The 14,046-nt window shown below is 34.9% G+C and overlaps 1 protein-coding gene across 13 annotated transcripts in view; it reads left to right on the top strand.

Moving 5' to 3' along the window:
- LOC128243840 (1-phosphatidylinositol 4,5-bisphosphate phosphodiesterase gamma-1-like) overlaps window positions 1-14,046 on the top strand; it is a 101,739-nt gene that overhangs the window by 44,840 nt on the left and 42,853 nt on the right. For 12 of the 13 annotated variants that reach the window (XM_052961819.1, XM_052961818.1, XM_052961817.1 and 9 more), the window contains exons 16-20: window positions 364-477; window positions 2,868-3,025; window positions 4,125-4,179; window positions 6,287-6,438; window positions 13,242-13,385. In XM_052961819.1, coding sequence (XP_052817779.1) covers window positions 364-477; window positions 2,868-3,025; window positions 4,125-4,179; window positions 6,287-6,438; window positions 13,242-13,385 — 623 coding nt within the window. Of the gene's footprint in view, window positions 1-363; window positions 478-2,867; window positions 3,026-4,124; window positions 4,180-6,077; window positions 6,224-6,286; window positions 6,439-13,241; window positions 13,386-14,046 lie in introns of all 13 variants that reach the window. The other variant, XM_052961812.1, reaches the window with a different exon arrangement.

Below are 14,046 nucleotides of genomic sequence, written 5' to 3'. Positions count from 1 at the left end.
GGTGTTCAGCCATTTATTAAGCTGCAATTACAGTGTTCTCAATATGAACCAGCTGCAAACGGTTCAAATGGCAATTGGGCCAGTTCAAATCTGGAAAAATAAATGAATTTTAAGTAGAATAAGAAATAGCTGTTTGGTTACTTTACTATTTGAGACGGTTCAACGAACACTTATTGAGAAACCTGAATTAAAATTATACAGTACGCTCAAAACAGAGAGATACTCAAGACTTATATTCATAAGAATTAATATGAAGTTTTGATGGATGTTCAAAATTATACAGTACAAAGCAGACATTATGATGTTTCTTGTCTACAAGTCATATTTCCTTATGTTTGGCAGCTGTCTGATTTATGTTTTCAGACGTGGACGCCCCATTTCTTCGTGCTTACGCCCAACAGAATGTACTACAGCGAAGAAACGAATAACGCTGAGGAGGAAGAGGAGGAGGAGGAAGAAAATGGTGTACGCAAGGAGGTGTGTATATTTATCTGAAAGGACATCGGTCCTATACACCTGTGTTTAGACATGGCATGACATTGAACCATATGTGCCCTAAGTTATGTTGGCAATATCATCAAGCAATTTTTATTCACATGTAATTTTATTTTAAGCTGGTTTCTGATTTTACACTTTGGCCATAACTCATCACTGGGCCATTAAATCAAGATTTTTCAATGAAGCTTGAAACACTTGTTGCCCGAGTCCCATAATTCTGGCTTTATTAGTTACTGAGTTGTGCCCCGACTAAAAAACAACAATTGACAAGTGTTGGCTTTCGCTTTGTGGCACTTTTGTTAAAGAAATAGATTGAAGTATTTAATGTATAGTGTTGTATGAGGTAGTGTTGTTTCGATTATCAAATATATTCGAAAATTGATTGGTTGGGCCTGAAATTGAATGAATTTGGTCATAATCCATCATCGATTCAACCAGTGAGCTGTTTTTCTTCTTCGCTTTCGGTTAATTTTTGACACTCGGAAGAGTTCAGTTGATATCGTTAACAATATAGGTGATAACAACAACAACACTGAATTCAAACATACACATAACATAAGCATAGTTAAGGATTAGGAGTACTGTTATTGTACAATATTAAAACTACAATTAAGATATGGTCGGAAATTGATTGTTCTATCGATAATTGGTTACTTGAGTTGAACAGATAACCAATAGTCAATAGTCAAACTGGAACTGATTCCCACCACTAGAATGAGGGTACACAAACATAAAGGACTTATAATAAAGTGAACACATTTTGTTGAAAATGTTTGGAGAGTGGTACAAATGAATTTAAATACAATCCACATTATTGATAGAAAAATAGTGTGTTATTGAACACTTATATCTCTTGATTTCTTGTATCTATGACAAACAATATTTTAACGTAAGTAAAGTGAGTGAAATCATTTTCTGTAATGTTTGGTTCAGAAACAATTGTTTATGCATGAAGAAGTATAAATGTAGCAGTTTTTTTAACCATGAAACATGAATTTGATATTTTTATGCCCCCGAAGGCAAGACCCGTGTCCCTGCCTCTAAGGTGAAAGATACACCAAGTGTTTATTCACAATGGAGTACTGCATATAAGGACATAGAGTATAGGTTGTCGTGTCTGAGCTGTAACTTCCTCTTGTATGGAAACATTTTAATAATAACTTGCCACATGTGTTCCACATACCAAGATGACGTGTCGCGTGCAAGACCCGTGTCCCTACCTCAAAGGTCAAGGTCACACATAGTGTTTATTCACAATGGAGTGCTGCATATAAGGACATAGAGTATAGGTTGTCGTGTCCGGGCTGTAACTTTCTCTTGTATGGACAGATTTTAAAATAACTTGCCACATGTGCACCACATACCAAGACGACGTGTCGCGTGCAAGACCCGTGTCCCAATCTCAAAGGTCAAGATCACACTTAGTGTTTATTCACAATGGTGTGCTGCATATAAGGACATAGAGTATAGGTTGTCATGTCCGGGCTGTAACTTTCCCTTGTATGGACAGATTTTAAAATAACTTGCCACATGTGTTCCACATACCAAGACGACATGTCGCGTGCAAGACCCGTGTCCCTACCTCAAAGGTCAAGGTCACACTTAGTGTTTATTCACAATGGAGTGCTGCATATAAGGACATAGAGTATAGGTTGTCGTGTCCGGGCTGTAACTTTCCCTTGTATGGACAGATTTTAAAATAACTTGCCAAATGTGTTCCACATACCAAGATGACGTGTCGCGTGCAAGACCCGTGTCCCTACCTCGAAGGTCAAGGTCACACTTAGTGTTTATTCACAATGGAGTGCTGCATATAAGGACATAGAGTATAGGTTGTCGTGTCCGGGCTGTAACTTCCTCTTGTATGGAAACATTTTAAAATAACTTGCCACATGTGTTCCACATGCCAAGACGACATGTTGCGTGCAAGACCCGTGTCCCTGCCTCAAAGGTCAAGGTCACACATAGTGTTTACTCACAATGGAGTACTGCATATAAGGACATAGAGTATAGGTTGACGTGTCCGAGCTGTAACTTTCCCTTGTATGGACAGATTTTAAAATAACTTGCCACATGTGTTCCACATACCAAGACGACATGTCACGTGCAAGACCCATGTCCCTACCTCTAAGGTGAAAGATACACTAAGTGTTTATTCACAAGGGAATTCTGAATATAAGGACATAACAGTGTAGGTTGTCAAGTAATGGTGGTATTTTCTTATGTTCAGAGGCAATTTAAAATAACTTGCCATATGTATTTGACACGTAAAGGCAAGATCAACTTTTCATGTACTGACCTTGTTCGTAGGTCAATGTCACATTCGGGGGCATTCGTCACATACTGTGACAGCTCTTGTTTCTGTTTAGGATGAGCTCCATTTTCGGGAGAAATGGTTTCATGGTAGATTAGCGGGTGGACGACTGGAGGCGGAGAAGAAGTTACGGGAATATTCTCATCTCGGGGACGGCACATTTCTCGTCAGGGACAGCGACACATTTGTCGGGGATTTTTCATTGTCTTTCAAGTAAGATTTTCATGCATTACTAAATTTTTATTAAACAATTATTTTTACTTTACATGATAAATTGGCTTGTCATTGATAAAAATATTGTTTTGTAAAATCCTTATTTAAAGTCGTGTATATACTAACAAGAAACATGAGCTCAATGAGCTATTTTTAGACATGCCTGCTAGCCCTCATAAAGATATTCATAATTGTTTAACCAATGGAAAGATTAACTAGTTAGGTAAAAAAACCAGGGCAATCTTCAATTGATTTAGCGTCAGGTCAATAAGTTAGATTTAGTAATAATAAGAGGGTACACTACTTAAAGGTATCTCTTACAAATAAAAAACAATAGCAGTTATGAAATAACAAATAAGTATACCAAATTGTCACTAAAATTATTTTGTTGAACCTCTTTCAATAGTATTAAAAATGAGACCAGTACAAATAGCAATGTTTTAGCATTTTATACCCTGCCGAAAGGAGAAGGGGATATAGAAATGGTAGGCTTTTGTGTGTGTGTGTTTGTTTGTTGAGGCAATCTTCACTAGAGCATAACTTGAAAATTCTTTGAGGTACTGACTTCAAACTTCATATACTGTAACAGATATATCTCATTCAGGAGAAGTGCTGCGCACAAGAAAGATAACTCTTGATGCAGTATTTTCTTACTTATTGCCCTTGTTAAATTTTTAGACTATTTTTTTCCTGAGCATATCTTGAAATATCCTTGTGGTATTGACTTTAAACTTCATATAAAGACATATTACTAAGGCTGCAGTATTTTTTCGCTTGTTACGCTTTGATAATGTTTATTGTTATCCTTGGTTGTAATGTGAAGTTGAGACTGTACTCATTTCAGTATGGGATATGGCAGTCTGTGACTGCTGTTGTGTCGATTATTCTTATTACATGAGGGTTTCAGTTTTGTTGTTTTTAATGTTGATCCGTCTGCTTATTTAGAACCTAGAAAAATATTTAATTAAAACACATGATGGCTTTCCAATTTTTGATATTTTAAAATTTTCGAAATTTTGCCTTTTATTAAATTTTTCGATAAGATGAACATGCAAAATTTACAAAATCTACAGTAACTAATTTTCTTTGTATTTTTCAGATGGAATACCTCAATAAACCATTGCCGTATAAAATCAAAACAAGAAATGGGCCAGGTATATTATAAAAGCAAGAAGATTGCTGGGCGGTATTCATAAAGCATCTAAAGGTGTTTCCAATATTAAGTCAATTTCTCAAAATTGTTGTCAAATTTCAAGAAATGTATAAATTATTTTAACATTTAATGTATGTTTTTTTTTCAATTTGGTTAATAAATATAATGTATTTTAGAAATGATTACGTTTTTACATCATATGACCAATAAGAAACTTAAATAAGGAATTTCAAAGTGACTTAAGTCAGGCAATAACTTTAGATGTTTTATGAATACAACAAGCCCAGGGTTGTTTTTTTCCGGCGTTTTTATGTTAAAATCTTTTGGGCTTCAAAATATTCAATAAAATTTCACTATCAGAAATTGTAAAAAAAAAAAAAAATGTTGTTCATTGTAAATAATGCTATAAATGCCTACAAATATATGGTTAAAAAGTATATGAAAGTTTTGGATTTGTATTGAAAAAGGTTATCAAAATATAAAATTCTTTTAAAAAATTAATAAAAATGAAATACATGAAGTGTCAGTTGCAAGATTCCAAAATGTATATTTCCTCAATATTTCATGAATTAAATATTGAATGAAAAAGGTAAAATTCAGAAGGAACTTGTTTATTCAGTATGTACACAATAATACAGAAACTTCAGGCTTAACATAATTAATGCTGCGATTCCATTGCCTGACCAACTCTAATTTTAAGTCTCTACCATACCAGGGTCTGTGTTCACTAACTTCTTGAGTCTGAGTTACGGACTCAGACTCAGATATACTGGTTGGAGAGCAGTAGCCGGTGGAAAGCAGTAGCCGGCAATCGCTTTTTATTCGTTTTCTTTTTAAAATCTTCTTAAAGAAGGTGAGAATGGTAAAAAAGAACCGTAATAAAATTGCCAGGTACTGCTTCTCATAATCCGTAAATTGGCACTAATTGATTACCCCCTTTGTGGCCCCAATTAGGCACGTGCTTTGTGACAACACAAATTTTGATATTGTAAAGTTAGTAGACCTTGATCCCTAATTTAATAATATGTAAGTATTATTTCCGTTACATTTCAATCTACCGAGAAAATCTTCAAAAACATGCAAAAACTGCCGGCTTCTTCTCTTTAACCAGTACTGAATTCTTAAGGGACTAGACACCCTCAGTGACACTGTTAATTGTACAAGGTGATACAATTACCTTGTACTTAGTTACTTTCCTGGCAACAGTAATGTTGTCAGAATGTTACAATGAGAGTTTCCGCCAGAAATCCATAAGGCATGTCTGGAGGGGAGGGTTCGGGAGGGTTGATAGCTCTCGCCCACAACATTTAGAAATCAAAATGGTGCAATTTCCTGTTTTCCCGTTGCGAAAAAGTGTAGGAGGAGTTGGGGTAACAGCACTGTAAACCCCCACCAACACGCCTTCTGGCTGTCATCGATCCTGATTGGCTGATACAAATATCGTAATACTCCCAAAACACTTTCTAGCAGTCAGTCAACTGTTGCAACCATTGCAATCACAGCAAAAATGTGCATTTTCAAAATTGATGGTTCTGTTGATAAGGCTTGTTGCTGATGGATTATAGCATGTCGGCACAATTAATGTGTATTGATTATAAGCCTTGCCAGCAGAAGGCATGTCAGGCCCGACAAAGCCAGAAAGACCAGGTGGAAACCCTAGTTTTGATATGTGAACAATACAATGATATTCATACTTTGTATAATTATAATTTTATATATTTATTTATAATTTATAAATTTGAAAATGCTTTTCCTAAATTTAAAAATAATTTTCCTCAATTAAATGTTTTCCCGACCTAAGTAGCTCGTTTTCTGTTGTTTGTAACAGGAACCACATCTATTTTTTTCAATTTTACATTTGGCCTAACGATACTGATATACACTCTTTCTTTTCTGCAGGTTAAATATTATCTTATAGAGAATGTCACATTTGACAATCTGTCTTCGCTTATGAATTATTACCGCACCCATCCGCTGAAGGGAAGTAACTTCTCCATGTTTCTACGTGAGCCAGTGCCGCAGCCACAAAGCCACGAAAATGCGGAGTAAGTATAAATTTTTCATATCAGGTAACACTTAATTTACCTCATGTTGATCATTTTTTTCAGGTCAAATACTTTTTGCGGGAAAACGCTATGTTTGACAGCCTTTACAGTCTTATAGCGTATTATCGATCACCAGAACACAAACTACGAGTCCAAGACATAGAGTTGGTGCTCAAGACTCCGTGTCCGCAACCAATCGTTCATGAGGGGAATGAGTAAGTCTCTCACCGACGTAAAGTTGTCGGCATGCGTCTTTGACCCTTAGTCAGCACACTCTCGCCCTGTGTCTTGTTTCGTTTGTTATTGTACAAAACTGCATAGATTATGTTTTATGAGAGCTCTTTTATATTCTTAAGTGTGAATTCTATTTTTTGGAATTTAATATAAGCTTATTAGGTGCACCTGTAGGTGTTTCTTTGTTACAATTTGACCATCATAGTCAATATAGATAATTCTTGAACACAAGTTCAATTTTGAAAATTATTCACACAAGTGTTCAGAGACATCAGGCAATTCATTTGGATAACTTATATGATAAATAATACAAGTTATATCTCCTGTTTTTGAAAAAGGGAAGTTTTTTGGCAAATTTCGCCATAATTCAAAATCTCCTTTATGCAATTTACATAAGAACCAAGACTTCACCGTATTAATCAGGCTTATCAGACAATTAAGTTGTATAACTCGTCTTACAAGTTATGTCCCCTGATAGACGACTGAGAAAGTTTGACTAATGTTTAAGAGCAAGTTGACATAAGGGTAGCTCTGTTTCTAAATAGGTATTAAACTGAAACTCCAGGGATTTGTAAAACATAATTTTGCAGTTTTGTATGAATAATATGATGTGTCACTATAGATATTGTGAATGATGGCTTTTTAGCTACTAAGTCACTTCATCATTCTAGTTTACATTGTACTAAGGCTACGAATAATAAGATAACATGGTGTGTTTTTTTTGGCTATCAGCGTATTTTCATTAGAAATGAAGCACATACAGTTGAACACTGCTATTCCCAACACCGTTTATCCGAAATTATCGCTATTTCGAAATTATTTTTCGGTCCCGATTTTACTTCTTCTTTGTTTAACTATATTTTTAATCTTTAATCCGAAATCGCTAGTCCGAAATAAAAGCTATTCCGTTCAGTAAAATTTACGGTCCCGATTTGGTATTTCATACCTATTTAAGTCTTATTTCGAACTCGATCATGTCTTAGTTTTCATCATACTTTGAATGCACTCGGGTATTGGCTTGAGGTGACAATGGAGCACAATTAGCGCTTGTTAAAGAATGCCATTGAGCACGCGTATGTTACAAAATCATTTGGTTGATGTAGTTTGTATATCATTGCTGGTTAACACAACATATTATATATCATTCGAAAATGTCTATCTCATCAGCTTTGATTTCGTCATTGCTCATACGACCTGCTACCGAACAATCCGTGCTATGTTCCGAATGCATACATGTGCTGTCATTTTGTTTTAAATGTTTTTTGTTGTTTAAATAAAGAAGTATAATAATGAATTATTTGTCATTTATTAAACAAATCAACAAATATTTTTGTATTGGAAAGATCACTCAAACCGAATGTATCATATTGGTAATGTGTAACCGACATTGCAATCTTCACAACTTAGTATTTTAAGTTATCTCTAATTCGCGAACGCTGTCATTTTTTGAAAATTGTTGATCTGAAATATCGCTATTCCGAAAAAATTATTCTGGTCCCTACAATTTCGGATTAACGGTGTTCAACTGTACTTCAAAAATTCTATGTTTGCAGTGGGTTAGTAGGTTGGGATGCATCATACCCCTCGATAGTAAGTTCATGAAAACCCGACAAGAATTTCCGGTGAATTTGGACCTACTGTGAAATTCTGTCTTGTTTCCCCCAAATAAGATTAATCACATGCACTAACCAAACCCTTTCCCAGTCACTGTGGTATGCATATGCAACATTTGTATAAGCTTGTTTATACTCAGACTTGGGCAAGGCCCATTCCACCAGTGCTCCAATAAGATTTCTTAATTAAAGTCATGTTAGGTTTTTGAGCATTATATAGTGTACATACAGAATGTTACCCAGATTCCTTAACATGCACTAGTGTATATCACTGTGACATGGGACCCCAATTTAACATCCCTCCAGGAAGTATTTTTTTAGTGATGCGGCTTGGAATTAAACCTGAGAACCCTGGATTAACAGTCAAGTGTGTTACTACTAGACCAAGGATTTGCCACAACACCTGCTATTTGTTCAGTGGGTCTAACAATAGTTATTTTGTTACATGAATCTCCAAAAGTATTGGCGGATTCCTTTGTCCAGGTGGCGGTCTGAGGGTATTCATCACTTCTGTTATAGCTTTAGTTTCTTGTATGACTTAAATTAAGTTATAATTTAGTATTAATCAACACCGAAATAAATCCATATTAATATTTTATTTTGCCTACTCCAAGCCGTAAAAATTATGAGCCACTGCAAACAAACAATTTTTTAAGAATCACCTTCATGAAATTATTTTTCTTGGCCTTAACTGATCACATGGCTGGAATAAATTGCTGCATTTGTACTTTTGACAGCTGTTGTTTCTGAATGCTTAATCTCATCCATTTCATCTTGTGAATTGTTGTTTGAATGATGTGGATAAATAGAACTGCTTTATGTAAGTGAACTTGATCAGAATTTAGGTCGTACCTAATTGATTCTATGTTTTGTGTCAGTGATTTTTTTGGGAATTATTTTCACCGCCTGTTTCTTCCAAATGGGATTTTTTGTATGGCCTTAGTTTACGAAAGTTAAACAGCCAATCACAAACAATGTATGTCAAAGAGATGGATGTGTTTTAAGGTATTTTTACTCTAAATTGTCAATTTCTGGGTAAGAATAGTATTTAATGAAACCATCTCAGAGCCCTCAATTTAAGAGCTTCTTAAAAGCCAGTTTTGCCTCTGGGTAGGGTACAGTGAGTGCACCCCACTGGAGCGCTAATGCTGCCCAAAGCCTCTTGCTGAAATGGTTTGAGTCCTTCATCTGCCTGTTCAGTCACATTCCTGACATTGGTCATGGTCAGTAAAGACCTCCATTGATTCTGAGGTCAGTAGGTCAAAGTTGAAGGTCTCGGTGACCTGTACTAGAAAAATGATTGGCTCTCCCAACCAGTGACAATAACACAACCAATTTTGTTGAATTCTAGTAAAAATATGGCACTTACCACACACATTTTGTTCTAAAGTGATAGTTTCCTCTCTATAAATAATGCTATTTGGCTAGCTGCTTTTTCACTTAGTTGGCTTTTTATCATATACTCAACAATTATTTTCAAATGTTCCGGAAAAGAAGTTAATGTTAGAAAGTCATCAATAATGATATAATGTAAGATGTTATTCCTGATCTTCAGTAAATCATATTTATGAAATTGATGTTAGAATGTATATCCAAGGCTGTATGCTAAGATTAAAAATCTTTTCTATGCTTTCGCAAAACTTGCATTCAAGTTTTTTTCACCCTAGTTGCTGATTTTTAAAAATTTGACTGTTTCTTAAAATATCTTTAATAATTGCATGTGCAATATTTCAAAATAGTAAAACTTTGCAGTTATCTTTTATCTATGCATTGCATGGTTGATATATTTTGGCTTTTAATTCTTACATGAATAAAAGCATACAGTCTTATTAATAAATCATTTATTGTTTGGCTATGCCATAGTTTATCATGATAAATGTTGTTTATTACGCAAAAAAAATAAAATGTTTGTTTCACTAATTCACTTCACAAAATGATAGTTTAGAAAGGCATATATTTTAAAGGTTCAACTTTGTCTGAATGGAATTTTCAAAATAAAAAAACTTACCATTTTGTAGAGCTCCATGTTTTCTAGATGCTTTGTGAAAAAAAGTAAGTTCATGCATCTTGCTAGAACCAAAACTACTAAAACAATGCCAATATATGGATAGAAAAATAAGATCCGGTGTCATTTAAGTATAAGGGTTTATTGCAAAATTTTGAGGTTTGTGAACTGGAAACAAACATTATTTTTGTTATGCCCTAAAACAGTTACCATGTGATAAATTGCGTCATAAATGCTCCGTTGGAAGGCAATATTTTGCTTCGAATGAAGACTTTAAACAAAGATAACTTTAGTATTTCTTCACCATTTTAAATGAATCAAAGCGCAGTCTATGACGGAGCCCCACCTTCAGTCTTTTACCAGAGTTTGATTGAGAGTTTAGTTTCTTAGAACAGTTCAACAAACCTTTTCACAAAACTGCAAAACAGTCAAAGTATGATTTTTGAAACAGGTTTGTCGTTTGAGAAAACTTGTCACCTTATCAAACTCTGGTAATACTGGTAAAACACTTGAAGTAGCATAGACAGCCCTTTGTTATCCCCCGCCGAATCGAAGGTTTCGGAGGGGGATATTGTTTTGGCATTGTCCGTACGTCGGTCATTCCGTCCGTCCGTCCGGAACCATATCTTGGTAGGCATTGATCAGAAAATGTTCAAAACTTGGTCAGAATGTTCCCCTTGATCAAATCTCGTATCATTTAAAATGGTGAAGGAAATAATAGTTATCTTTGTTTTAAGTCTTCATTCGAAGCAAAATATTGCCTTTTGACTTAGCATTTATGTTGTAATTTATCCTGTGGTATACACACGCTGTATAAGTTTCTAGAATGGTTGTCTGTTGTACATGAATATAATTATTAGAGTTTACATATTTGTTGTAAGTTGTGTTTAATATTGTATTTGAAAATGTAATCTGCCTTGTTCTTATTTATAATGAAAATGTCTGTTTTAAAAATATGTACCGTAAATGTCCTATTGAATGCGCAGGGGGTCTTTTTGTGGGTCTTTTTCCAATTCTGTGACATGAACAAAGAATGTGACCTTAGCCCAAAACTCCAAAAAATGTAATTCATTGCGATGAAAATCATTCCTATGGCTGCCATCTAGAGCACCTACTGAAGTTATACATATACAGAATAACCATTCCCTATTAAGCAACAAGTTGGTTTGAAGTGCGCCTTTAATAGGACATATACGGTATTCTATAATACTATTTTAGAGATTGATAAACCACCTGATGGATGTTATTGCCATGCAGCATTTGTTGACAATAACTTACTTGTTTATTTTTATGTGCATTTACATGTTATAGGTTGTTGAATTTATGATAGGCCATGCCAGATTGATTCTATTTTTAGCGTCATTGAATTGGATGTGTAAGTTTTGTCTTTTATATTGTAAAAAACAACACTTTAGTCCAAATAAAGAGCTGATTAGGATAAAATGAATCAAGGAAAATAGAAGTTGTGCAAAGTTTCATTGTCAGGTATGGACCTACAAATGTAAATGACTTTCTCATTAAGTGTTCATGATGACGTCTGCTAAGGGTGTTTTTAATCTAAGAAACTAATGAGATGTTTGAATTTCTTTTTTGAAGGCAATTTTGGAAGTGGAACTTGACACTTATTATAGAAGAATCAATTTGTTGATGGTTGTTATTTTTTTTTGTGTTTTTAGCTTACCTGAGCACGAAGGGCTCAAGGTGAGCTATTGTGATGCGTCTATGTCTGGCATCCAGTGTATAGCGTCCCTCATCAACAATTGCTTAAAAACATCATCTCTTTCTAAACCACCAAGACAATATCGATGAAACTTCACAGGGATGTTCCTTGGGTGGTGCCCTTTTAAAATTGTTCAAAGAAATAAATTCCAGGAAAAACTTCAAAAATCTTCTACAAAAAAAACCATGAGGCCTAGAGTTTAGATATTTGGTGTGTTACATTGTCTATTGGTCAGCTACCAAGTTTGTTCAAATTATGCCCCTGAGATCAGAACTGGCTCAGCCTAAGGGATCACAAGTTTTTACAAACTGGGAAATTATTTAAAATATTCTTTTCTGAAGGCATAGACCCTTGATATTTTGTGTGTATTATCATATTGTTGTCCTCTATCAAGTTTGTTCAAATCATGGCCTGGGGGTCAAAACTGACCCCAACCTGGGAGTTACAAGTTTCCTATAGACTTACATAAGGTACATATTTTATTAAAATTGATAATGATGACTTTACTCTAGAAGGAAGGGCAGCATATCTTGTGACATTGTTTCTAGGACTAAATTGACCTTTTTGTTAAAACTTGATAGGCTATATAATTATATGTAACCAGGGCATCTAAAAGTTTGAAACTTTAATCCGCCCAGACGGTTTTTGTTTTAGGATTTTTTCACTGACATAAAAAAACACAGGTTTAAAACTTTCACTGAGGTGAGCGATATGGGCCATCATGGTCCTCTTGTTTTCAAAGTAACTTTAACATCTTGGCATGTATTCTGGGCCCATAATTACTGTCATTGCATTTGATGGCTAATAAGGTGGCTATAGATTAACTGCTACATGTTCGTCCACATCCACCCCATTTTTTGATGCCGCCCCTTAAATTTTATCGATTCAAATAAAAATGTTGAACTAGGATATGTCTTTGCCTATCTGTCCGGTACTGGCTGGGAGTGGCATTTATTCATACATATGGTGTCGATGTATATTATTCGCATGCAAAAAAAGAAAATTGTTGCAATCGTGTTGGTGGTTTGTCTAGAAACACATGTATATGGTCCCTTAATTAAGCAATAAGAAAAGGCATGAAGAAATTAGAGATATATAAGAAAAATAGAAAATAAAATGTCAACCCCATCCCCACCCAAGATTTGAATGAAAATCAAGCAATTAATTTATTGGTTAAATTGGTTAAACTTGCTATAAATGTGTAAATAACATACTTTACAATAATTTACACATTTTTTGTTAAAATAAATAATATTATAGATACTTTGTAATATTTTAAAAATCACTTCTCTGCGTCTAACAATAAGACTTCAGATTTTATAGTATGTGAGGTTAGAATATTAAGAGATTAAAATGATAACAGGAAAATTAATAAGAGGTCTCACAATCATTGAACCTATTGGGTATAATATTTACTGTTTCTTATTATCCAGTCATATCTTTCAGGTGGTACAACAGCAATGTTGATCGAGACCAAGCAGAGGAAATGTTACGACGTATACCGTACGATGGTGCTTTCCTCGTACGACCCAGTATTCCGCATGGCTGCGGAGATCCGGGAACATCACCGACTTTTGCAATCTCATTCAGGTAGGAATGGATAGGGTTTGAGAATAAGTCCATGCAGGTGTATGTTTAATAGCAATGACATACCTTGTGCTCAGTGGCTTTCCTCCTTGGACCCAGTATTCAACATGGTGGTGGTTATCAGAGGTGCTCGTCTACTTACGTAAGCTATTCAGGCCAGATAGGAAGTGATAACAAAATGAGTTCATACTCCGGTTTATTAATAAGTACACTCATAGTGTTAGACCCACTTTCCTTGCAAGCTCCAAGAGATAAAGTCGGGGGTTATGGGTTCCCTCTGAGGTTCTCCGAGCTGCTCTTTTACCCTTGCGTGTAATATGATCAGAATCAACAGAAATCGTCCAATGTAATTGATTTATGAACTTGTGGCAGAATTTGCTTCTGATGAAGTGTTGACATAAGCAAGAAATAAGTCTTTCGTGTATCTTAACCTTATTAAAGATACTACAGTACAGTACAGTTCATATATTTATTAAAAATTGTTATTGGGCCTAAAATAAAAAAATTCTTGTTTGGAGTAACGCGACCGACCCATAAAAATCGTTGCCGACTCAAATTTTTTTTTGGCATTTTGATCCGCGAATTTTTTTTTCAACGCCTTTCCGCTACTATTTTCTGTTTCTGCTCTTTTCTTCTGTTTCGGTTCTTTTCGATTTGTAGACAC

Source organism: Mya arenaria, chromosome 8 (assembly GCF_026914265.1).
Source record: "Mya arenaria isolate MELC-2E11 chromosome 8, ASM2691426v1".
Lineage (NCBI taxonomy): Eukaryota > Metazoa > Mollusca > Bivalvia > Myida > Myidae > Mya > Mya arenaria.
This window is presented reverse-complemented; position numbering and strand designations above follow the sequence as displayed.